Below are 23,793 nucleotides of genomic sequence, written 5' to 3'. Positions count from 1 at the left end.
TTTCTTGGTCTTATGTGTGTAAACCACAGTCTAATTATTAGCAGGATTGATTTTGCTTTCTCAATCTCTTACTCTTGTTGTCCCAGGTTAATTCCTTGTTACCTCTCACCTAGATTGCTTTATTCTGGCTGTATCCTTTATACTGCAAACCAGTCACTTACCTAAAACACAAATACGATCACAAAAGCCTCAACTCAACTTGCAACGGTTCCCTATTCCCTACAGAGCATAATTAAAGCTTTTGGGAACGGCCCTTCGCCATAACCTAGCACCAGCCACCTCTACCTATTCTTGATACTCTCATATTGCCCTTTATACTCGATGGCCAAAGTTCTCGCGGTTATGGCAGACTCCACGTTGTTTCATCGCTCAGTGCCTTTGCTTGTGCTGATTTACCTGCAATTCCATTCCCAGCCTTCTCCACCTGAGTAATAGCCCTTCGTGCCTGTGTGCTAAGTCGCTTCAGTAGTGTTAGAGTCTTTGTTACCCTATGGACTGTAGTCCACCAGAGTCCTCTGTCCATGGGATTCTCCAAGCCAGGAATACTGGAGCGGTTTGCCATTTCCTATGCGAGGGGATCTTCCCCACCCAGGTATTGAACCCACGTCTCTTTCCTGCATTGGCAGGCGGGTTAGCCCAACCGGCTTCAAAACAACTCAGGCATTAGAAAGCTCTCTTTGAATTCCCAGGTGGCCTTTATAATGTAAACTGAGTTGCCTATAACATATAATCTTATCTGTGAATTGGTCCTTCTCTGTCTCCAGGTTGGAAATTCCTTGGGAGCAGAGGTTGCACCTCTGTAGCCTCTAGAGCCGGCAGGTGTCAGTGGAAGGGGGAGGAGTGTAGGGCTCTGTCTAAGGCGACAATAAGTGGAACCACGAATGGAGGCACAGCCTCGGACTGGAAAGAAAGGCTAGCCGCGTCGTGTACGATGAGGCTTCGTGAATGGATGACGAGAAAAGGAGAGGTGTAACTAACTTCTTGACCACAAAACACCTCACAATGAGTTGGGGAGAGGTAATGATAACGCACTGGGGAAGCGCTAGGAGAGAAGAATTACTTACAGGGCGGGGTAGGTGCCCCTTCTCCTTTTTCGGGAAGGAGACATTTAGTTGTGCAGACTTTTGGAAGACGAGCTACCTACCCCGGCCTGTAGTCTTCGGTCAGAAACGCTCCCCTCCACTCTCGCCCGAGAAGCCGCGCAGCAACTGCGTCTGCGCCCGTCCTCAAGCCCGCCTTTTCCGGCCGGCTCCCGTGGGCGTGGCGGCGCTGGCAAGATGGCGGCGCCCGAGAATATGCTGTTTTCGGAGAAGCTGAGGTGAGCTGGTTTAGGAGAGATGAGCTGAGAGAAAAGGGGACGGAGCAGACCGAGGCTGGGCATGGAAGATGTGCAAGCATGAAGTAAAGGGAAGCTGGGCCAAGCACACGAGCCACCGCAGCAGCTCTATCCTTTCCCTGGGCGCGCCTGAATTACCAGTGGGCATCTGTGGGCTCAGGGAGGCGAGAAGGGGAGCAGAGGGGCATGGAGAAGACCTGCCGTGTGCGCATGGGATGGCGAGGCGGTGGTAAAGGCATGTTCTGTAATTAAAACACGGGAAGCAAGATTTCACTGTTGCAGTTCCTGTCACTGGGCGCGGAGAAGGGAGCTCAGGCAGCGCTGCAGTTGCGGCCGCTGACGCTGGAGTGTGTGTCTTGTTTTTCCAGCCACAAAAAGTACAGGGCCGCCCTGAAGAAGGAGAAACGAAAGAAACGGCGACAGGAACTCGCTCGACTGAGAGACTCTGGTAATAGACTTACTTATTTTCTGTGTATTAAATTGCCCCCGCGACTCCCGTCCAAGTATTGTTATCTAATACATAGTTGCTTGTGGCCACGACCCCTCAAAAAGTTGTTAGACCCATATCAGAAACAGTGGTAAAAGTACTTACTCGAGGGGGAAGAAGTCATGGTGAATCAGTATTTATAAAGTATCTAATATTACAGGTGCAGGCATCATGAATTACAGCAGCTAGCACAGCCCTTGCACATAGTAAGTATTCGGCGAATATTTTTCTTTGTAAAACCAGCAGGATTCGAGGGGTTTAGACATTTTGCAAGTTTTTCTCAAACTACACTAACGTGAGAGACCCCTTGTTGATCTTATTTAAATACATACAGATGAAATTAATTATGAAACTTAACTTGGTTTTTGGTTTGGTCGCACTGCGTGGCATGTGGGGTGTTAGTTCCCGCACCAGGGACGGACCTCATGTCCCCTGCAGTGGAAATGCGGAGTCTTAACCACTCGACCGCCATCCCTATATCTACATTTATGTAATGTTAGGGATGATGGGAAACAGATGCTCAGGACATTAATATGGTACTGAGTGGAGTTTGGAATGCTACTACTACTATTGCCATGTGGTTATTTATCACTTTTTCTTCCTATTAAAATACTGTGGGAACCTTCATCTGTACTGGCGGTGGTGTCATTTGGCCCTCACATGGCAGAATCTAATGTTTGTTTATTAAACCTACCTGTTTAATGACCTTAGTTGTAAAGTTATATAATAGTAATAAATGCACATGGAAGCACTGAAATCACACAGGAGTACTGAGTTATAATGGTTGTCATGTACATTAACCAAAATATGCCTAGTAAATTATCCTGGACAATTCTTGAAGTCCACAGACCATGGCCTCAAGGAACCAGGACTGTGGGGCCTTGAGAAAAATAGCCATAGAGGTTTTATTTATCATTAGAGTTGCCCAGAAACTGTTTGAGTAGCAATACTTGGGATATTTAGAATGAAAGGAACAGTGCATTGCCCTGCAGCCTGTATTACTATCTCTTTTTTAATTCAAAACTGGTCCCACTTGAGACAGGATAAAACATCAGGGATAAAAGGAGAAACAGGGTAGATTGGCATTTTTGATGCCCTTAGTAATTCCCCACCCCTCTTAAAGTTCTCAGTTTCCTTACTATGCTAACCTGTTTTCTTGTAACATGCCCCAACTTTTTAAAAGTCTTTCTCTTTTGCTTTACATACTTCAATTCCAATGTATTGCATTGATATTTTTTATTCCCTTTTAACTTTGTAAAGTGCATTTGGAGTGAGCCTCTATGAATAGGCAAGTGGATGTGTCCTTTGGCAGTTTAGTCAGTTGAAGGATGCAGCTCACTGGTCTGCTCATGATTATATATGGTTAATGGCAGAGCCACAATGAAGCACTTGCCTCTGGATGACTGCTCCTGCTTTGGCCTACTCCAGCTCACAATTTTTTACTTAGTGGTGCTTCATGAATACTATGGTCAACCAAACACTGCTGTGGGTTGTAGCACACTTGGATGGCCAAACATTACCCAGAAGACTACAATATAGAAATATTCTGTAAGAATTGCTCTAGGGTGAATTGGCAAGTGATTGGTAGAAATTTCTGGATTATCAACCTCTCTATTACAGGTAGCTTCTTTAGCACCCAATTCTACTTGAAATAACCTGAAATAAGCTGCATTATCAGAAATTAAGGTAACATGAAGGAAAAAAGGAAGCTGGAAAACTGTAGAATGACTCCATATATACTTACATGTATAATACAGTTAGATACACACTTGCCCCTTAAACAGCGTGGGTTTTGAACTGCGCACGTTCACTTATATGTGGATTTTCTTCAGTAGTAAATCCTGTTGTACTACATGGTCTGCAGTTGGGTGAATCCAAGGATGCAGAACTGCAGATATGGAAGAACTGTGAATGTGGAGGGGTGACTTTAAAGTTATACATGGATTTTCAACTGCATGGACGGCCAGTGCCTGTAACCACTGCATCGTTCAGTGTTTCAGTACTGTAGTTATCTAGGACTAGGTGAGCCTTTGGTTAGACCTATACTTAATATGGGCTTCCCAGGTGGCTCAGACAGTAAAGAATCTGCCTGCAGTGTGGGAGACCCAGGCTCGATCCTGAGTCAGGAAGATCCCTTTGAGAAGAGAATGGCTACTCACTCCAGTATTCTTGCTTCGAGAATTCCAGGGACAGGGGAGCCTGTCGGGCTACAGTCCATGGGATCAAAAAGAGTTGGACACGACTGAGTGACTAACACTTTTCACTTTTTAAATACTTAATGTATTTAAAGTATTTAATGTATTTAATGTATTAAAGTATTTAATGTATTTAAAAAGACAGTATCTTTTTCCTTTTAGCCTGAGATCTTCTGTTATAGTTCCTTAAGATCACTTCAGTTTTCCTCCTTTTTTTCTCCCCACAAATTTAAATTTTGACAGTAGACATCTATGATGTACAGTAGACATTATGAACCTTTTGCCTAGGTTTGTCAGTTGTTAACATTTTGCCTTACTTTCTCTGTATATAGATAGATAGACACATACGTACAAATTTTTTCTGAACCCTTTGCATGTCAGTTGCATATACATAGCCCTCACGCCTAAATACTTAAGCCTGCATCTCTTAAGAATAAGGCCACAATACTAAACAAATAAAGGAATAGTAATTCAGCAATATGATATATAGACCATATGTAAACTTTCCCAGTTCAAGTTTGATTATTTTGAAAAGCTCAAGCCAGTTGTTTTGTGGAATGCCCTGCATTCTAGATTAGTACCTCTTCTCCTGAGTAGCTTCAGGTACACTATGAAAAAATACTACACAACTGATGCTGTATAGCTCTCATTGCATACAGCTGGGGGCCTCTCATGTCAAGTTGTCCCACTCCTAGTGATGTGAAGTGTGGTCAAAGTGTTGCCAATCAGATGGCTCCACTGTAATAGATATTTCCCCCTTTGTAATTAGTATTCATCTGTAGGCTGGTATTTTGAGATAGTGTAAATAAATATCCTCCTCCCAACAGTTAGTTCCTACAGTGGGGTACTGCAGTGAGGACTATTCTACTTAAGTCTTTCTACATTTTTCAGTTGCCATTCTTCTATAAAGATGGATATTCCCTCCCATATCTCACCATTTTAGGGGCTATCAGTTTAATGTGTTAATCTACTACCATTATTGTTCTTTTCAGTGTTCACATTGTTCCAGTTTGGGTGGTTGGGGCCCTTTATTGTTAGAAAGTTTTAAAAAGAGGTTTGTACCATAATTGTAAAGATAAAAAATTGTATATAATTTTTTTTCTTGGAATTATTGACCAAGGTTTTGTAATACACGGATAGTGTCCTAAAACATTTACATTCCTTCAGGACTCTCACAGAAGGAGGAGGAAGAGGAGGCAGTGGCAGATGCTTTGACTGAAGAACAAGAAGAAGAAGAGAGGCTGTTGGAGAGAGAGAGGTCAGCACTGATTGAAGCTCTTTCTGCAAGCCCAGTTCTTTTACTTGAATATCCTAAGTCTTCACTAACTAGGACAGGTCTTCTTTACACACTTATACAAAATAGATCTTGTAAAATACCCTGGATAAGCTGTTTAAATCTCTACTTGATGGGCTGAAACAAGATGTTGTCTTTAAAAATAGTTTTTTCACTCTTTTTGCTAATTTGTAAATGTTTTTTGAGAAAAAAATCCAGATAATTAGTAAGTGTAAACAGTGAAGAGACTTCAATAAACTTCACATACCTAAAGATAGCCACTGTTAAGAAGGTAAGAAAGAAACTGTAGATGAAAAAATATATATATATATATTTCTTTCGTGGGATGATATTTATACATATTTTTCTATAGATTGCTTTTTTCTGCTAAGTGTGTAGGACATTTACTTCAGTGTTGATACAAAGATCTAATTCAACCATTTCAGTAGCAACACAGTATCCATTGTATGGCTAGCATAATTTATTCCCTATTCATAATTTATAGTTCTCTACTGATGAATGTTTAGTTCTCGAAATAAATGTTGGTTACTGTTAAATCACATTCACTTACCATGGTACTATTAATTTACTCTCATTTACTATTTGTTATTTATTTACATTCAGGCTTTTTACTATTATTAAAAAAAGTTGCAGCGAGTATCCATGATTATATATCCTTGGTTTTGTCCTATTATTTCCTTAGAAAAATGCCAAGAGGAAAAGTGCACATAAAATGCACTTTTATGCAGGTAGAAAGAGCATCCAGGTTTGCAGTTTCCCACCTTTCCAAGAGTGAATCAAGGTGCCCATCTCTCCATACTGTCAGTCACAATACGCATTATCAATTCTTAAAACTCCTATAGTAAAAAGTTATTTCTCATCTTTTCAAATGTACATTTTAAAAAAACTTTCATTAGAGTTCAGTTGATTTACAATGTTGCATTACTTTCTTCTGTAGAGCAAAGTGAATCAGTTGTATGTATACTTACATCCACTCCTTTTTAAAATTCTTTTCCCATATATATCATTACAGAGTATTGAGTAGAGTTCAGATATATTCTACTTAATTCGTAGGTTGAGTATCTTTTTATATAATATCTATTTGTAGATTGCTTAAACCTTTCTCTTTGGGGATATATTTTTTTTGTTATGTAGGCAATGTTATTACTTGATTAAGGATATTAATCCTATATCTGTCATGTGTGTGATATATATGTTTTCCGTTTGTCATCAGTCCTAACTTAGATTCTAGTGTTAGTTAATTAATTTGATTTCCATGTTGTCAATTTCATCATGATATCTGGCCTTGGTGTCTGACTTTAAAAGGCCTTCCCCAGCACAAGATGACAAAAATATTCTGCTCTTTTTTTTTTTGGTATTTTTCAGGGAGTACTGTTTTGTTTTCTGGGCTTTTTTAAAAAGTAGTACACAGTAATAGGAATTTGCTTAATGCTACTCAACCGTACACTTAAATGGTAAGTCTTATGATATATAGACTTTGCCACAACAAAAAATAAATAATATTTTAAAGGAAAAAAAACTTGATAGACCCTCTCCAGCTATTTAGTGTGTTCACTGGTAATGTTGCTTCTTTTCTTGTAATTAATTCCTATTACCTACCTAAGCACATAAGTAGGTGGAAGTATCAAAATGCTGGGGGAGAAAAAAGGTAGCGACGGGAAACATGGAGTTGAATTCAGCCAGATCTGCATTCCATTCTTGGCCCTGCTACTTACTAGCTGTGTTCAAGTTGCTGAATCTCTCTAAGCTTCGATTTCCTCACCCTAAATAGGAACATAAACAGGGACTTCCCTGGTGGTCCAGTAGTTAGGACTCCCTGGTAGGGGAACTGAGATCCCTCATGCTGCATGGCGTAGCCAAAAAATATAATAATAATCATAGTACCTACTACGTAGAATTGAGCAGATTGAATGAGATTAATGAGGTGGTAAGTGTATAGTGCTTAACACAGTGTGAGCAGATAGGAGATGCTATAATAACTCTGGTTGTTCTTATTAGAGATTTCTGTTAAGATGAAGATAATATGTATAGTATGAAATAGGGAAGTCTTTTTTTTTTTTGCTTCCCCATTTACTTAGGTGCTTCTTTTAAATCACATACATGTGTCTTTGTGTTCCATTAATATTTGTTTATTCCTGTAAGTGTTGCATAATACTTTACTGTTGAAAAGCAGGATAATTATTTGAAAATACTGTAGTTCATGAATCAGAGTTCTGCACACTGAAACATCTACATATATCCCATGACATACACAGAAACGCTGGCATATGCAACATGCCAGTCTCTACCATGGCTAAAAGATAGGTTCCTGGAATCTGTAGTAGGAAATGGAATACTTTCTCCCATTGAGTATTTGAAATTGTGGTTGGGTCCCCAGACTAGACATAAAACCTTATTTAATTCCTGATGTCCCTGAAGTAATATAGTACAGTTTCTCATATTTCATTTTCCTTTTATAAATTCAGTGGGACAATATACAGTCAAGGTTTTTGAACACCAAATTGCCTAATAAACTTTTGAAATATATGTCTTTAAGTTGGAAACTTGTGGTATTGGATATCTGAGATACAATTGTAATACAAGATCACTGTTTATAACTGGTCATTTCTAAGCATAAACTAGACACCAACTCTTTTTTTTTTTAACTCCTTGTCGTCTTTTCTTAAAACCTGTAGCTTTATTTTAAAGACGTGATCACAATATAGTTCTCTTTTGCTTGAGGCAAACCAAGTCTCTGAACTGTACAGAGTAGCAGTCCAAGGGTTTAGAGCAGGAGATGCCAGGTTTTTGTCATGCTACAACCCTGCATTTGGCACTTTCAAACTGCATGGAATAGGAAGGGTAATACTTTCTGAATGTGAAAAGCTGGATGTTACTCACTTATTGGCACCTAAAGGTTTGTGACATTTGTACAGGAGACAGAGGTCAAGACCATCCCCAAGAAAAAGAAATGCAGAAAAGCAAAATGGCTGTCTGAGGAGGCCTTACAAATAGCTGTGAAAAGAAGAGAAGCAAAAAGCAAAGAAAAAAAGGAAAGATATACCCATTTGAATGCAGAGTTCCAAAGAATAGCAAGAAGAGAAGAAAGCCTTCCTCAGCGATCAATGCAAAGAAATAGAGGAAAACAACAGAACAGGAAAGACTAGAGATCTCTTCAAGAAAATTAGAGATACCAAGGGAACATTTTATGCAAAGATGGGCTCAATAAAGGACAGAAATGGTATGGACCTAACAGAAGCAGAAGATATTAAGAAAAGGTGGCAAGAATACACAGAAGAACAATACAAAAAAGATCTTCATGACCCAGATAATCACGATAGTGTGATCACTCACCTAGAGCCAGACATCCTGGAATGTGAAGTCAAGTGGCCTTAGGAGTATCACTACGAACAAAGCTAGTGGAGGTGATGGAATTCCAGTTGAGCTATTTCAAATCCTGAAAGATGATGCTGTGAAAGTGCTATACTCAATATGTCAGCAAATTTGGAAAACTCAGCAGTGGCCACAGGACTGGAAAAGGTCAGTTTTCATTCCAATCCCAAAGAAAGGCAATGCTCAAACTACCACACAGCTGCACTCATCTCACGTTAGTAAAGTAATGCTCAAAATTCTCCAAGCCAGGCTTCAGCAATACATGAACCGTGAACTTCCAGATGTTCAAGCTGGTTTTAGAAAAGGCAGAGGAACCAGAGATCAAATTGCCAACATCGGCTGGATCATCGAAAAAGCAAGAGAATTCCAGAAAAACATCTATTTCTGCTTTCTTGACTCTGCCAAAGCCTTTCACTGTGTGGATCATAATAAACTGTGGAAAATTCTGAAAGAGATGGGAATACCAGACCACCTGACCTGCCTCTTGAGAAACCTGTATGCAGGTCAGGAAGCAACAGTTAGAACTGGACATGGAACAACAGACTGGTTCCAAATAGGAAAAGGAGTACATCAAGGCTGTATATTGTCACCCTACTTATGTAACTTATATGCAGAGTGCATCATGAGAAACGCTGGGCTGGAAGAAGCAGAAGCTGGAATCAAGATTGCCAGGAGAAATGTCAATAACCTCAGATATGCAGATGACACCACTGTTATGGCAGAAAGTGAAGAGGAACTAAAGAGCCTCTTGATGAAAGTGAAAGAGGAGAGTGAAAAAGTTGGCTTAAAGCTCAACATTCAGAAAACGAAGATCATGGCATCCTGTCCCATCACTTCATGGCAAATAGATGGGGAAACAGTGGAAACAGTAGCTGACTTTATTTTTTTGTGCTCCAAAATCACTGCAGATGGTGATTGCAGCCATGAAATTAAAAGATGCTTACTCCTTGGAAGGAAAGTTATGACCAACCTAGACAGCATATTAAAAAGCAGAGACATTACTGTGTCAACAAAGGTCCATCTAGTCAAGGCTATGGTTTTTCCAGTGGTCATGTATGGATGTGAGAGTTGGACTGTGAGGAAAGCTGAGCGCCGAAGAATTGATGCTTTTGAACTGTGGTGTTGGAGAAGACTCTTGAGAGTCCCTTGGACTGCAAGGAGATCCAACCAGTCCATCCTAAAGGAAATCGTCCTGGGTGTTCATTGGAGGGACTGATGTTGAAGCTGAAACTCCAGTATTTTGGCTACCTGAGGCGAAGAGCTGACTCATTTGAAAAGACCCTGATGTTTGGAAAGATCGAAGGCAGGAGGAGGAGGGGACGACAGGGGATAAGAGGGTTGGATAGTATCACCGACTCAATGGACATGAGTTTGGATAAACTCCAAGAGTTGGTGATGGACCCGGAAGCTTGGTGTGCTGCAGTCATGGGGTTGCAAAGAGTCAGACATGACTGAGCGACTGAACTGAAACATCACTGTGGCCAACCTAAAGAGAAAGCTAGAGTGTCATTGGTTTGTCTAAAGATGTTACAGTTAGGAAATGTAGAAGTAATGATTTTACACTATTTCCCTCTAGGAGGATAGTTGCTAAAATGCAGTGCTTTTCCAGGATCACTACTCATGTATCCTGGTCCTCTTACCTCTACTTAACTGCTTTCTAGAAAATATCTTTCATGATACTTTCATCATTCACAAAATGTCATTTTACTTTCATATATGTGTGGATGTATTTGTGGATTAGCGCCCATTCCTTTTATTTGATCACATCATTACGTCAATAGGCAAAAATTACATGAGGAATGGTTGCTGCGGGAGCAGAAGGCACAAGAAGAATTCAGAATAAAGAAGGAAAAGGAAGAGGCAGCTAGAAAACGGCAGGAAGAACAAGAGGTATGGTATTAATCAGATAACCAGTTAACTAACTAGTTAACCAAAATGACTCTCAGTAAGAGTTACATACCTTGAACTTTAGAAACCAGCTGTTAGGGCTTCCCTGGTGGTCCAGTGGCTAAGACTCTGTGCTCCCAATACAGGGGGCTGGGTTTGGTCCTTGGTCAGGGAACTAGATCCTGTGTGCTGCAACTGAGAGCTGGTGCAGCCAAATAAAAAAGGGGGAGGGATGTTATACATTTTACCAATGTTAACATTTTTCATTTATTTGCCCCATATGTCAAATGTTTTAAAAACGTGAGTCTGAAAAAAATTACCTTTCTTCTTTTTATTTTTTCCCCTCTGTAAAGAGAAAGTTAAAGGAAGAATGGGAAGAACAGCAGAGAAAAGAGAGAGAAGAGGAGCAGCAGAAGCTACAGGAGAAGAAAGAAAGAGAGGTGATGCCTGTCACAGGAGGATAAACGCACTGCGTATCCTCTTAGTGGGTGGATGGCGTGGATGGTGGGGTGGAAGAATAAGCTATAGTCATATCTGGGTTTGAGCTTGGTTTTTTCTTTAGAAAGAGTCATGTTTTTAGTTTAGATATACACTAGTATTTTCTTATGATGCTTTTCTCTGGGTGTTTGCTGTGGCAGATACCTTAAATTAAGGGTTTTTCCCCCAACTCTATCTTATCCTGTATACTAGGGATTGGCCAGCTTTTTCTGTAAAGGGTCAGAGTAAATATTTCAGGCTTTATAGTCTGTATGGTCTCTGTTGAAAACATCCAACAGTGCCAGTGTCCCATGAAAGCAGCCATAGGTAACATGCAAATAAAGGGTTGTGGCCAAATTCCAATAAAACCTTATTGTTTTATTGATAAAAACAGGAAGCTGACCCCTACTTTACACTTTGTACCATTCCACAGCAGACGGTGTTTTTCTGAGGTTTTGTTGTATATGGGTTGACTGAGTGAATATTATTTTTTATAGTTTCCACCTTTGTTTGATTCATAAGAGACTTCACTACTTTGGACATGTCAGCAAGAACTAATAGATTGAAAGAAATCAGAAGCTCAAGTATTGAGAGATTAGGAAATATTTTTTGTTATTAAGTTTTGACTTCTTTTCTAACTTGTGCTCTAAAGACAGTTGTAAGTAACATCGTTGTTCACACGAGAAAAGAATCTTAAGGTATTTGTATATATCTGTATCTTCTAGGATTGTTTTTAAGGATTGCTTTGGTCTATTTTGCTGCTATTCCTTAACAGTGCATTTATTTCAAAGATATCACAGCTCATCTTTCCTTCACTGATTCATCAGGATGTATCTTTTCTGTGATATTGCTACATTTGAATAGCATAAAATTGGGTAATCACCTGCTGGTGGGAAAAATGCATTTGTTTACATCCTAGTCATAATGGGGTAGAAGCAACCTTTGTTTCTTGTGTCTCAAGCCATCAGTTAATTCCAGTGTAAATTTAAAAAACCCTTACTTGAGTACTGCTTTCCAGATGAGGCAAGATCATGCTAGGTTTTTAGGGGGCAGGAAAATCGTTTGGAGCTTGTCTTTTTTTTTTTTTTTTTTTTTTAGAGAGAGAGTAATAACTATTTTAACAGTGAAATGTTTTTCAATTGAGGTCTTTTCTGGCACCAGATAAAAGCTAAAGTTTTTGTTTCAAAGGAAGTCTGGTGAGACATAAGGAGAAATAGGTAAAATGAAGTCAATTCTAAGCATATATAAAGGGATCTGCATTCTGAGTTTTCTGCTGTGAGCTAGATGCTTCTCTGGGATTGGAGATAGGGTAGCTACAAAGATCTGTATTCATTGCGTTCAGTTTCTTGATGGGGAAACTGAATGGTAAGTAACCAAAAAGATCATTTTAGGTGCTTTAAGGTAAGGTAATGGTATGTGGTATAAAGGAAGAAAGCAGGTCACATGACAGACTGATTGTGGTAGGAAACTACATCTTTCAATTGATTGCCTGTCAAGGAAGACTGCTCTGAGGAGGTGCCGATGTGTGAACTGACGGCTGAGTGTAGAGATCTTGGGGAGAAGGGTTCCAGGCAGAGGCAGGGAAGTCTGAGCCTGGAGCTGAAAGGAGGTTAGGGTGCCTAAATCCTAGAGACCAAAAAGAGGAGAGTGGCAGAGGTGGGCCCAAGTTCAGGAGGGTAGGCAGGGTCATTCATGTAAGGCCTCCTGGGTGGGAAGAAGGAGTTTGGATTTTACCTGAAGTGTCATGGGAAGCCATTAAAGGGTTTTGAAGCAGGGACTGACTTCATTTAATTTATATCTTTACCTTTAACAGATCATTCTAACTTTTGTATAAAGAATAGCAGGGGGCAGTTGGGAGTGATGACTAAGGAAGCAAGAGTAGAACTGTTGTGACCAATTAGAAGGCTGTTGCTCCAAACAGGACATGATGGTGGTTTGGATGGCAGTTGATGCTTAATACAGAGAAGTACACAGATTTGTAATGAGTTGTGGCAGTTAGCGGAACTCTAGCTGGTAGGCTGAATGGGCAGGAAGGGGAAAGGAGGAGAGAATTCAAGCCATATGTTTTTAATTTGAGCATGTAGGCACATGGCAGCTCTGTTTGAGATGAGGCATTTAGATTGGTAAGGAGTAGGGAAGAGTAGAGTTCCATTTTGAGCACATTAAGTTACTAAGGACCCTTACATGGCCAGGTAGTTAATCAAATAAGCAGCTAGACATAAGTCTTTTATCTATTATTTTAAGGAGCTAGGGAAAAGTCTGTCAAACATAATTTAAAGCTTATTTAAATGCCAAGGAGGTAAACTTTTACTGGCATAGTGCAGAACTGTGATACTGCCTTATCAGAAAGTTTGAGATTTTTCATCAATCCCAGTTCCTACTGTTCATATCATAATGTAGCATCTGTTAAGTGTTTGTGATATTTCAGCTACCATTGTCTTTTATGATATTCACTAGTACCTCACCTTAAAAACTAGAATGTGGAATATATGTTCAAATCTGCTAAATATTACTCTTACTGAAACTATTAGAAGACTATGTTTTGAAATGTTAGCTGTTTAATGTCCTAGTTGAATGAAGATTCTCAGCTGTATGTCTTTTGAAAGCTTTTCAGAAGATTGTGCTATGGAAAGCAAATTACAACCTGAAGCCTTTTGTGTGATGGGTTTTTTTAAATTGTTATACATGAGATTCTTAACCAGATAAACCAGATATGACTTACCTGACTTCGAGGTTTTCATTAGTCCTATGTTTGCACCATTTGTAGGAAGCTGTGCAGAAGATGCTGGAGCAGGCTGAAAATGAGGTATTTTCAAAACCTTTCATTAACAATTTGAGGCCAATGAACATTTCTTTAAAAACTCTACTTCCAGTAATGTTAATTTTGTGGTAAGTTACTTAGATCCCGTCTGAATGTGGGATTCACATCTGAGGCTCTGTAATTTGTACAACAGCAACAACAAAAGTGAATTGATGAACAAAAGCAAAAATCACCCGTGGACTGGACTTGTTTATAGTCCTTAAAGAATGTGTAATCAGCCTCACACATTTTTACACCCCAGTGGATGTTTTAACTTGATTCAGAGTAAATCAAGGGATAGTTCCCTAACAAGTCCTTTGACTCTTTTCAGAATCGATGGACAGAAGGGAAACCTTGGTGAGTGCTCCTGGTAGCCGAGGCAATGCCTGATGCTAGACAGTGCCCAGGAGCCAGGAGAGACACATAGCCCCTATCTCATGACAGTTGTTTGTAGAGTCTCGATTGTGTGGCACAACTTAAATGTGTATATTTTTACAGGAATCTGTTTTTATTTTTGACTGAAATATTTGAATACCTTTTAAACATTTAATTCTTTATGGATTTTTACATCAAATAAAGTCACGGTTATTTTCAACAGTTGGAAAATGGTGCCACATGGCAAAACCCAGAACCACCCATGGAATTAAGAGTAATGGAGAAAGATCGAGCTAATTGTCCATTCTACAGTAAAACAGGAGCATGCAGATTCGGAGATCGGTAACCAATTTTGTTTTATTGTGTCAGAGTTAAGTGACTCAAAACATCAAGGTTTCCAAGTTCCCATTTGGAGAATGGCACGGGCTGGAGTTTGAAATGTTTGTGTTCAGTCAGGCCTCTGCTGTGTTCTTGCTGCTGCTCTAGTTCCCCAAGCTGAGTGTCCCTTGCTCCCTGACACCCTCTTCCCCACCCACCCCGGGTAAGTTGGTCCAGTTCTTTGGCAGGGCTTCCTTTTCATTCCTCCCACAGCTGTCTGAGGACCTTTCACTTTAGTTTTCTTCCTGTGCTTGAATTGGTCCACATGGGGGAACTGGGATGAGGAAATCTATTTCAAAAGACTGGAGCAGCCTGGCTTTATTTTTTGAATGGCAAATACTGTGCACGAAGGAGGCTTTAAAAACTGGCATACCCAAAGGGATGTCTGTGAAAGACAGGATCTGAGTGAGTAGAGAAAAATTCTAGTGCACATTCTCAGTCTGCTCTGATCGAGGAACAGACGCAGGGTTCAGCATCTGGCTTTAGTGGCTATAGCAGTGAGAAAGTTACTTAAGTCCTTAGTGCCTTAGATTCCTCATCTGTAAAATGGATATTAAAAGTAGTACTCTCCAACCCCAAGGCAGTTGTGAGGCTGAAAAGAGTGAATTCAGGGAAAGCAGGTCGACAGGTCAAATGTGGCAGGCCCATGGCAAGCGCTGAGTGTTTGCTGATAATTTCTTTTTGTTACTGTTGCCATTATTCTCTGAGACCCTCTGGTTCCCTGCCTCTTTTGGATCAGTGATTTTAAAACAGGACATTCAGGTAGAACACGAAGTGTTGATGTTTTGATTCATTTGGCAAATATTTAAATATCAACTGTATGGCAGGCAATGATGATTTTTATAATTTGGCTTGTTTATGACTGAACAACTTAAAGTGGATAAATAATTCATAATAGTGAATAAATCCATCTGAGGCAAAATCTAATTATTACTTTTCATTCTGCAGAAGAAAAGATCTAATTATATCTTAGTGTCCTATTCATCATAAAAAGGGATATGAATTGGCAAATTCATATGTATTTAATGAGAAACTGTATGTTGTCTCTCGTGTTTATTTTATTCATAAAATTATACATGCTGTGAGTTTTATTTCCTTCTTTGAAAATATGAACCTTCTCTAGCTTTCTCTTTCTTTTAAAATTTAAGCCATTACATCATTTTACAGTTTTTAAGAACAGTGGTTCTCAACCCTAGATTCCAACTAGAATCATCTAGAAGGCTTGAAAAAAATTACGTCTTATCTCAAATTGAGTAAATCAGAGTTTTTGAGACTTGGGCACCCTAATTTTTGAAATGTGCTCAGGTATTTGTAATATGCCCCAGGATTGAGAATCACTGATGTAGGATTTGTGACTCCTTTTATGTTTTATAGTTGGGATGCTATATGCCCAGAATATCTGTGAAAGTATTCACAGAATCCAGTCAGTAGTGAAAGCCCCCTCTTGAGGATCTGGGCTTCTTAGGAAAAGGAAGAGAGAAAGACTTTATCCCCCTTCGTACCCTTAGAAATGTTTCCCAAATGTATGTTTAATTTCATCAAAGTAGTAATGATGTGAAGGCTTGCAGTCATCGGATTCTGGATTCTTCTTCTGTTGGGCATAAGTGAGAGAAGGGAAGATGTCCTAAAGGGTTTCAGGAAATTGGTTGACAGGACTTAATTGTGAAAAGGGGAATGGTCTGTCAGGTTCTCAAAACTCATCCCTGAGAGCCATTTCAAGGAAATATTGACAGTAGTCAGATTAGTTTGTGAAGATTTCTTAATATTTTCATAGGCATGTGACATTTCACCATCGCAACTATCAAAAAAAGTACTTTAAAAGTATTGATTTGGATATTTTCATCACTCAGGTGATGAGTTGTGAAATAAGATTCCGTGAAACTAGCAGTTACAAAATCCAGTACCGTCTCTTCAAACAAAGATGCTGCTCCCCTTCCACAGAGAGCCCCAGTGTCTTGCTCAAGATCATACAACTGTCCTTCTCTGTTGAGGTCTGTCACATAAGCACACATTTGCATAACCGAAGCATCTCTTTGGTCTCTTTGTTTTTGTAGTTAGTATAGTATTCAATTCTAGAACCTTTCTAGAGTTGATTTTTCTTAGAATCACAGCTTGGAGGGGAGCTCAGGTTTTTTTTTTGTTTTTTGGTCCTTAAAGAACATAATCACTGGTGAAAAGTAAAATTCTTTGACCAGAGTGGTTATTTAATACCTTACTTGTTTCCAAAAGTGGTTTAAAGAAGGCTCATAGTCTACTACACTGTTTAATAAAATAAATAGAAAACAAGGAAAGGAGAAGTGCATTACTGTGAATGTACAGTACATTTGACTTTGGACTTATATCCATCCCACACAACAATGAGCTTTGTAGTTTTTACCAAAAAGGAAATGAGTGGGATCTCTGGAATGACAGATTTTCTAGGCATCAGAGTCTAAATGTTTTCCCATAAAATACTGTATAAAGATACTGAGTAGGAAGGTGGACAGTAACTTTCATGGATATTTTATTAACAGATGCATATGTAATTTTCATGAGAATATTTCTCACAAAGACCTTCAGTAAATAATCAGAGCCTAACTTTAGTGTGTAACTTTATTCTATAAAGAACAAAGGTAGTGAGTGCCTGGAGAAGAGAAAAAGAGGCATAGTCAGTTCTACCTGAGGGGGCATTTGGAGACCCATGCCATTTATTGGCTGACCTTCCAGTTAAGGTAATGTCCAACTACCTGATTTTGTGGCAGTCTTACTTGATTCAAGGATCTGAATAATAGGTAAATAATAATAATAATTATTATTAATGGGCAAATAGCGTGGCCTAAACCAGGAGTCCCTAGACATGACTGACCTTAAGGACCACGTGTAGAGTTACTTTGAAAACATGGGTTCCCCACTCTTTGAGGTCTGAATAGATTGGTCTAGGGCAGGACCAAAGAAATCTCAGCTCTTCCCAGGTGATTCTAAGAATCACACGGGTTTGGGTACCACAGCTTTAGACTGCCTTCCCAAGTATCCCTTGTCTTAGCTGAATTTTCAGTATAAGCTGTAGAGCTAGCCTTAAATACACTCATACTATGTGGACTGTCTCCAGGCCAAGTGGGATTTTCCCCTAGATGGGGACTTTGGCACTGTTCCAAAACTCACAAATGTTCATTTGACATCCTGGGTACTAGAGCCCAGTTCATTCAGATATAAGAATCCCATGAGGATTTTAACCTTGTTAAATTGGTTTCTCATTTAATTCTGTATGTGCTTCATACTTGTAAAATTCTGGTTCTGCTAACACTGCCAACCAGGTTGATTCCTTTTCTTTTTTCTGTGGGTACTTGTCCTTGGGAAGATGGATTTCATAACTAAGTCTTCGGCTGAATAATCTAGGAGAGTCCTTTGAAAACTAGAAAATTTCACATTAATGAGCACTGATTGCACATTTCTGAGTTGGGCATGTTATGTGCAAGGCATTCTTGTGCATTGTCTCAGCCAGGTGTACAGATGTATGTTACAGACAGTGGAAAGTAAACATGAGTTAAACATTCATTTCAGGGCCATTGTTTTTTTTTTCTAACACTTGGTTTGTTCTTCAACTTTTTTTTCTTCAAGAGTTCTTGGGATTTTTTTCTAAAAATTTTGTTGTAATTTTTAAGCTAGAAATTTAATCAGGAAAATTTGATGATTTGGAATCTTAAACTGTATTTTTTCCCCTCTTCATTTTATTTGAGGAGAAGTAAATAAGAAAGTAAACTCATATGAAAGATTTTTTTGTAAAAAATTACTCGGTTACAACCCGGTCTACTTTAAACTGAAAAGAAAATTGTTCTTCACAATGGTCAACCTCCTTCATAAAAGAGAAATTCCTTAACATTTAGCACATCATATAACACATAAGCAGTGGACTGTCGATTAGCTCAGATCTCTGGGATCTTCTCTCCCCAGCCAGGTAACTTGTGTGCTTTTCTAGGCCTCACTTTCCTTCTTTCAAAGTGGAGAAAATACTAGCCCTGGCTGTCATAACAGGTTGCAAGGATCAGAGGAAATAATATAAAAATGCCATGAAAACTATGAACTGCATTCCATTTAGCTAAAACTCTCAGAATACTCTGTTCTCTAGGTGTTGGGTTTGTTGGTGACTGTATGGAATCAGGATTGCACTATTCTCACGTTGTCCTGAGTCCCACACATGGTGTCTCTGTGCCTGTCATCACTGTCTGTCATGCCCATGCAGCTCCTCTTTCCATGTGCTTCCATGTCTGTAAGGCTTTCTGAATTTCAGTAAAAGGCAGCTAAAATGACTCCTGAACTTGGAAATAATTCCCAACTGTACATTTTAATGAGATCCAATATATAGGTCAGCTGTAGAACAGTTTTGTTAAGTGTTGATATTTAAAGTCTGAATGAGGTTTGTCATCTTACAGTTTAGTCAAGACAGCTAAGTTGCTCAAGTCTTTATCTCACAGTTTAATGCAGGTATCTTCTGTGTAATTTCTCACCATTGGACTGCTGAAGTTTTTCCTTCATATGCAGGTGTTCACGTAAACATAATTTCCCGACATCGAGTCCCACCCTTCTTATTAAAAGCATGTTTACAACGTTTGGGATGGAGCAGTGCAGAAGAGATGACTATGACCCCGATGCAAGCCTGGAGTACAGCGAAGAGGAAACCTACCAGCAGTTCTTGGACTTTTATGATGACGTGCTCCCTGAGTTCAAGAATGTGGGAAAAGTGATCCAGTTTAAGGTGGGCACGAGCAGTGCACGTGAAGGAGGGAGTGGGAAAGCAAGGGCGCAGGCTCTGCCTCTATGTCATGTCCATGCATAAATATATATATTTTATGACACACATAAATGGTGCTAATGGTAAAGAACCTACCTGTCAATGCAGGAGACATAAGAGATGTGGGTTCAATCCCTGGGTCAAGAAGATCCCCTGGAGGAGGGCATGGCAACCCACACCAGTATTCTTGCCTGGAATCCCATGGACAGGGGAGCCTGGCGGCCTACAGTCCATAGAGTCGCAGAGTTGGACAGACTGAAACGACTTAGCATGCATGCACTTGTATATGTGTGCTGTGGGTATTGGGTCTATGTAGATAGGGGTGCCCATGTCTGGGTGTATTTGGAATGCGAAGGATTTGCCCAACCTCAGGAGAGTGCTGATCTATATGATGGAGGAGGGAGAACAGGATGGAAGGGCCTTAACTGGGTCTTTCATGTTTTATGTATTTAAACAGGCTCAGTCAAAAATGGAAAATGTTAGTATTAAATCTGGGTGATGTATATAGGGGCTGATTACTAGTCTCTGTATTTTTTTTCTTTTTTTTAATAGTCTATTTTTATGCATGTGTGTAACATTTTATATCTTTGAACAAAAAAAAGGATCAGGTAATTGCCTGCAACACTGCCATGTGCTGAAGTATGCCTTAAATAGATGTGAGCATGGGTTAGTATCTTAATTTTGAAATTTTTGATTGATAACATCTTATGGTAATGTCGGCCTGGACAGAAGTACGTATGATGACTGGAGGGCTTCTTTTCCTTAGGTTTTTGTCTTTTTTTTAGTAAATCAGTTCTTCATTGCTCCTTAGGTCAGCTGCAACTTGGAACCTCATCTGAGGGGCAATGTGTATGTTCAGTATCAATCGTAAGTATTCTGAACATAAACATCTTCACATTTTGTCACAGTACAGTGTTGTGACTTACACTGACATGTGGGATTTTTTTCCCTGACTATATAGCTTTCATATGCATGGGTTTTTTTTTTTTTTTTTTGGCTGCACTGAAGGGCATGCAGGATCTTAGTTCCCTAACCAGGGATCGAGCTCGTGCCCCATGCATTGGAAGCTCAGAGTCTTTAAACCACTGGAACAGGGAAGTCCCTGCATGGTATTTTTAAAAGTGTAAATATTAGGAGCTGATCTAGAAATACAGAAAAGATTAGAAAATTATATATTTGTATTTCATTCTTTGTATACTTAGAGTTTTTAATCTTTTGCAATATAGTGAATTTTTTACTTATATAATTTTAATAATTAAAACACAAACTGAAAAGGGATAACCAGAATAGAGAACAGAAAAAGATAAATCGAAAGAGTGAGAAATTAAAGCCCCAAATAATTTCAGTGTGCATTTTGCCTGCTAAGAGAGCAGCTAGTGTGTCATTTCTGCTCGTCATGCTGTTTGCCTGTGCGGAGCCATGGCTAATGGGGTAAATTAACCATTGTAATAGGAAGGACAGCAATCTGAGCTGAGAAAGAACAGGCGCTGACAGTGGAAAACACTTCTGCATTTTTAATGGTCCAGTCTTTTGGTTTAAGAAGCTTTGACTCAAGCTGCTTTCCATGCATCAGAATCTCTGAGAGGTTAGTTAGAAAAAAAAAGGTTTCTGAATAAATTGTGAGCTTCAGGAGCTTGAATGCTGTAATGAGGACTCCTAGGTAGCACAGAAGCAGTGAGCTTGGTGGCCCTCTGGTAAACAAATAGAAGAGTTAGTTAACAATAGGATTAATCTACATATTAGAAAGTTACTCTATAAAGTTACATCCTTTGTGGTTTAAAGGGAAGAAGAATGCCAAGCAGCCCTTTCTCTGTTTAATGGACGGTGGTACGCAGGACGACAGCTTCAGTGTGAATTCTGCCCAGTGACCCGATGGAAAATGGCAATTTGTGGTAAATACAACATGATTTTTTTTCCCCCAACTGTTCCACTGTCATATAAAGTGATATTCTTGGGGGGAGAGGGGAAAGCAACCTTTTAAAGGAGTGGAGATTAGCTTTTGCCTCACCTGGTAGATGAACAGAGACCACTATATAAAGTACATCACATTTTAGACCTGTAACCGACCTTGTGGGTCACTTTATGGATGCAGTGACTGGGGGCATGGTGTATAGGTGACAAGGTCAGTGCTTAAAGTCCTAGGCTCTGCAGGAAGCCTGAGAAGTTGTGTCTATGTTTTTTATTCATTGGGTCCTCACTTGAGCTGTTTTTTTCCCCCATCTTTATCCCTAATGAACCTTGTCATCTTTGCCACCTAAAACATTACCTGTAACACTTCCTGCCTTATTGAAATACAAACTTTTGTGCCTTAGAGATTGATTATAGCTTTGGAACCTGGTCAGGGCACAGTCAGACTGACTGATCAGATAGTGGCTGCCGAATCAGGAAATGAGTCAGTCTTTGAGTAGCTGGCAATTTTGAAGGGGTCATTCTGTTGTGATTTCTATCAAATAGGCTTAGCCAAACCATTTATTGTTGAAGTGCCCCGGAAGCTATGAGAGGAGCTGCAGTGCCTTTGGGGGCCACTTCCCTTACCCTTTGCTTCACTTCGCTTTATACTCGCTTGCTTAAAACCTATTTCAAAATCTGTAAATTTATAAAGTCTGAATCTTTGGCAAACCTGGTCTTAATGGATGCTGTCGCTTAAAAATCATGTGAAGCGGGAGGTGGGGCGGGGGGGAGGCATTTAGAATTCCTTTCTTTGGCAGGCCAGAAGAACCATTATACCTTAAAGACTTTGGGACTGAAAGAGATGGCTCTGTTTTCTCCATGAAGGCAGTTACTTTTGTCAGTTCCCAGGAATCCAGTGTGATGTCAGTGAGGTGCTTCTGAGTGTGACTAGTTAACTACTGAGCATTTTTTGTGTCCTTATTATTGGATTATTGGCCACTGTATATCATCTTTGGAGAGATGTCTGTTCAGATACTTTGCCCATTTTTCTTTTGTCTTTTTATTATTGAGTTGTAAGAGTTCTTTGATATGTTCTACAGACAGGTCCCTTATTGGAGATATGATTTGCAAATATTTTCTCCCATTATATAGATTGTCTTTTCACTTTGAAGGTGTCCTTTGAAGCACAAAAGTTTTTAATTTTGATGACTCCCAATTCATCTATTTTTTCTTTTTTTTTTTGCTTGTGCTTTGGTATCATATCTAAGAATCCATGTCAGCCCATGCCATGAAGATTTACTTGTATGTTTTCTTCCAAGAATGTATAGTTCTGTAGCTTACGTTTAGGACTCTGACCCATTTTGACTAACTTTCTGTATATAGTGTGTGGTGTACAGGTATTTCATGTTTAATTCTTTTACATATTTAGATCATTTACCACTTTTTCAAAAAAGTTTGAAAATCTTCAAGGGATCTCTAAACTGTGCAAGTAGATTTCACTGTTGACAAGTCTTTCATATTAAAAGCACCTGATAAAGCATTAGGCCAGTGTTTATCATCTTCTTGAGATGTAAGAAAATACAGGATCCTCTACTTACAACATGCTCTTTATTTTAGCCAGTGGTTCTGTCCTCCCACCACCGTGCCCTCAAAGCATGCTGCCACCAGGACTGCCGACCAGGGCTGGTTCTTCAGTGTTAGTTAGGGATCTGCATTGTCAGTCAGCAGAATGGTAAAACAATAGAAAAAGTAATAAATAATAATGGTTGCCATTGGTTGGGTTGCACTCCACACCATAACCCAGTAGGGGAATGGGACATTCTGGTTAATTAAAAGTTCTGATGTATTACTTTTCACAGTGCCTTTCTTTTGTTAGAGCATTTAATATTTTTGAAATTCAGGGAACCCAAACTGTGAGGTCAAAGTATGTAAGGAGAAACTAGTCCTATCACAAGCGAACATCAGAAATGTACCTTGTGAAAAGGATGTAGTGCCAGCAGTAAACCTGTTCCCTTGCCGTGCCATTGCAGGTTTATTTGAAATACAGCAGTGTCCCAGAGGGAAACACTGCAACTTCCTTCACGTGTTCAGAAATCCCAACAATGAGTTTTGGGAAGCGAATCGAGACATCTACCTATCTCCAGATCGGACTGGCTCCTCCTTTGGGAAGAGCTCAGAGAGGAGGGCGAGGCTGGGCCCCCACGACGACTACTACAGCAGGCCGAGGAGGAGGAGGAGGAGCCCTGGGCTGGCCCACTCCTACAGGAGGAACGGGGAGGCCGACTGGAAGAGGAGGAGTAGTCACGGGGCCAAGAAATCTCACAAACACAGGTCCAGAAGCCGGGGAAGGCACAGTTCCCGAAGCAGAGGAAGAAAAAGGGACCGCAGCCGTGGACGGGGCAGCCGGAGCCATAGCCGCAGGAGCCGCAGCCAGAGCTCCTCCAGGTCCAGGAGTCGTGGCGGGAGGAGGTCAGGGAGCAGAGACTGAACTCTTCAGAGCCCCAAATCCAAATAAACTGACTGTTTTTCAGTGA

The 23,793-nt window shown here is 39.9% G+C and overlaps 1 protein-coding gene across 1 annotated transcript; it reads left to right on the top strand.

The window, feature by feature from the left end:
• Positions 1–1,278: 1,278 nt before the first annotated feature.
• On the top strand, positions 1,279–23,747 carry ZRSR2 (zinc finger CCCH-type, RNA binding motif and serine/arginine rich 2). The gene is made up of 11 exons (XM_052663543.1): positions 1,279–1,318; positions 1,705–1,784; positions 5,186–5,276; positions 10,466–10,574; positions 10,925–11,011; positions 13,816–13,854; positions 14,447–14,565; positions 19,120–19,333; positions 20,181–20,236; positions 21,152–21,261; positions 23,290–23,747. The coding sequence occupies exons 1-11, from the start codon at positions 1,296–1,298 to the stop codon at positions 23,745–23,747; spliced, it is 1,386 nt and encodes a 461-aa protein (XP_052519503.1). The 5' UTR covers positions 1,279–1,295.
• The last annotated feature ends 46 nt before the right edge of the window (positions 23,748–23,793 follow it).

The sequence above is a fragment of the Budorcas taxicolor genome, chromosome X, assembly GCF_023091745.1.
Source record: "Budorcas taxicolor isolate Tak-1 chromosome X, Takin1.1, whole genome shotgun sequence".
NCBI lineage: Eukaryota > Metazoa > Chordata > Mammalia > Artiodactyla > Bovidae > Budorcas > Budorcas taxicolor.
Note: the sequence above shows the minus strand (reverse complement) of the source record. Positions and strands in the feature narration are given on the sequence as shown.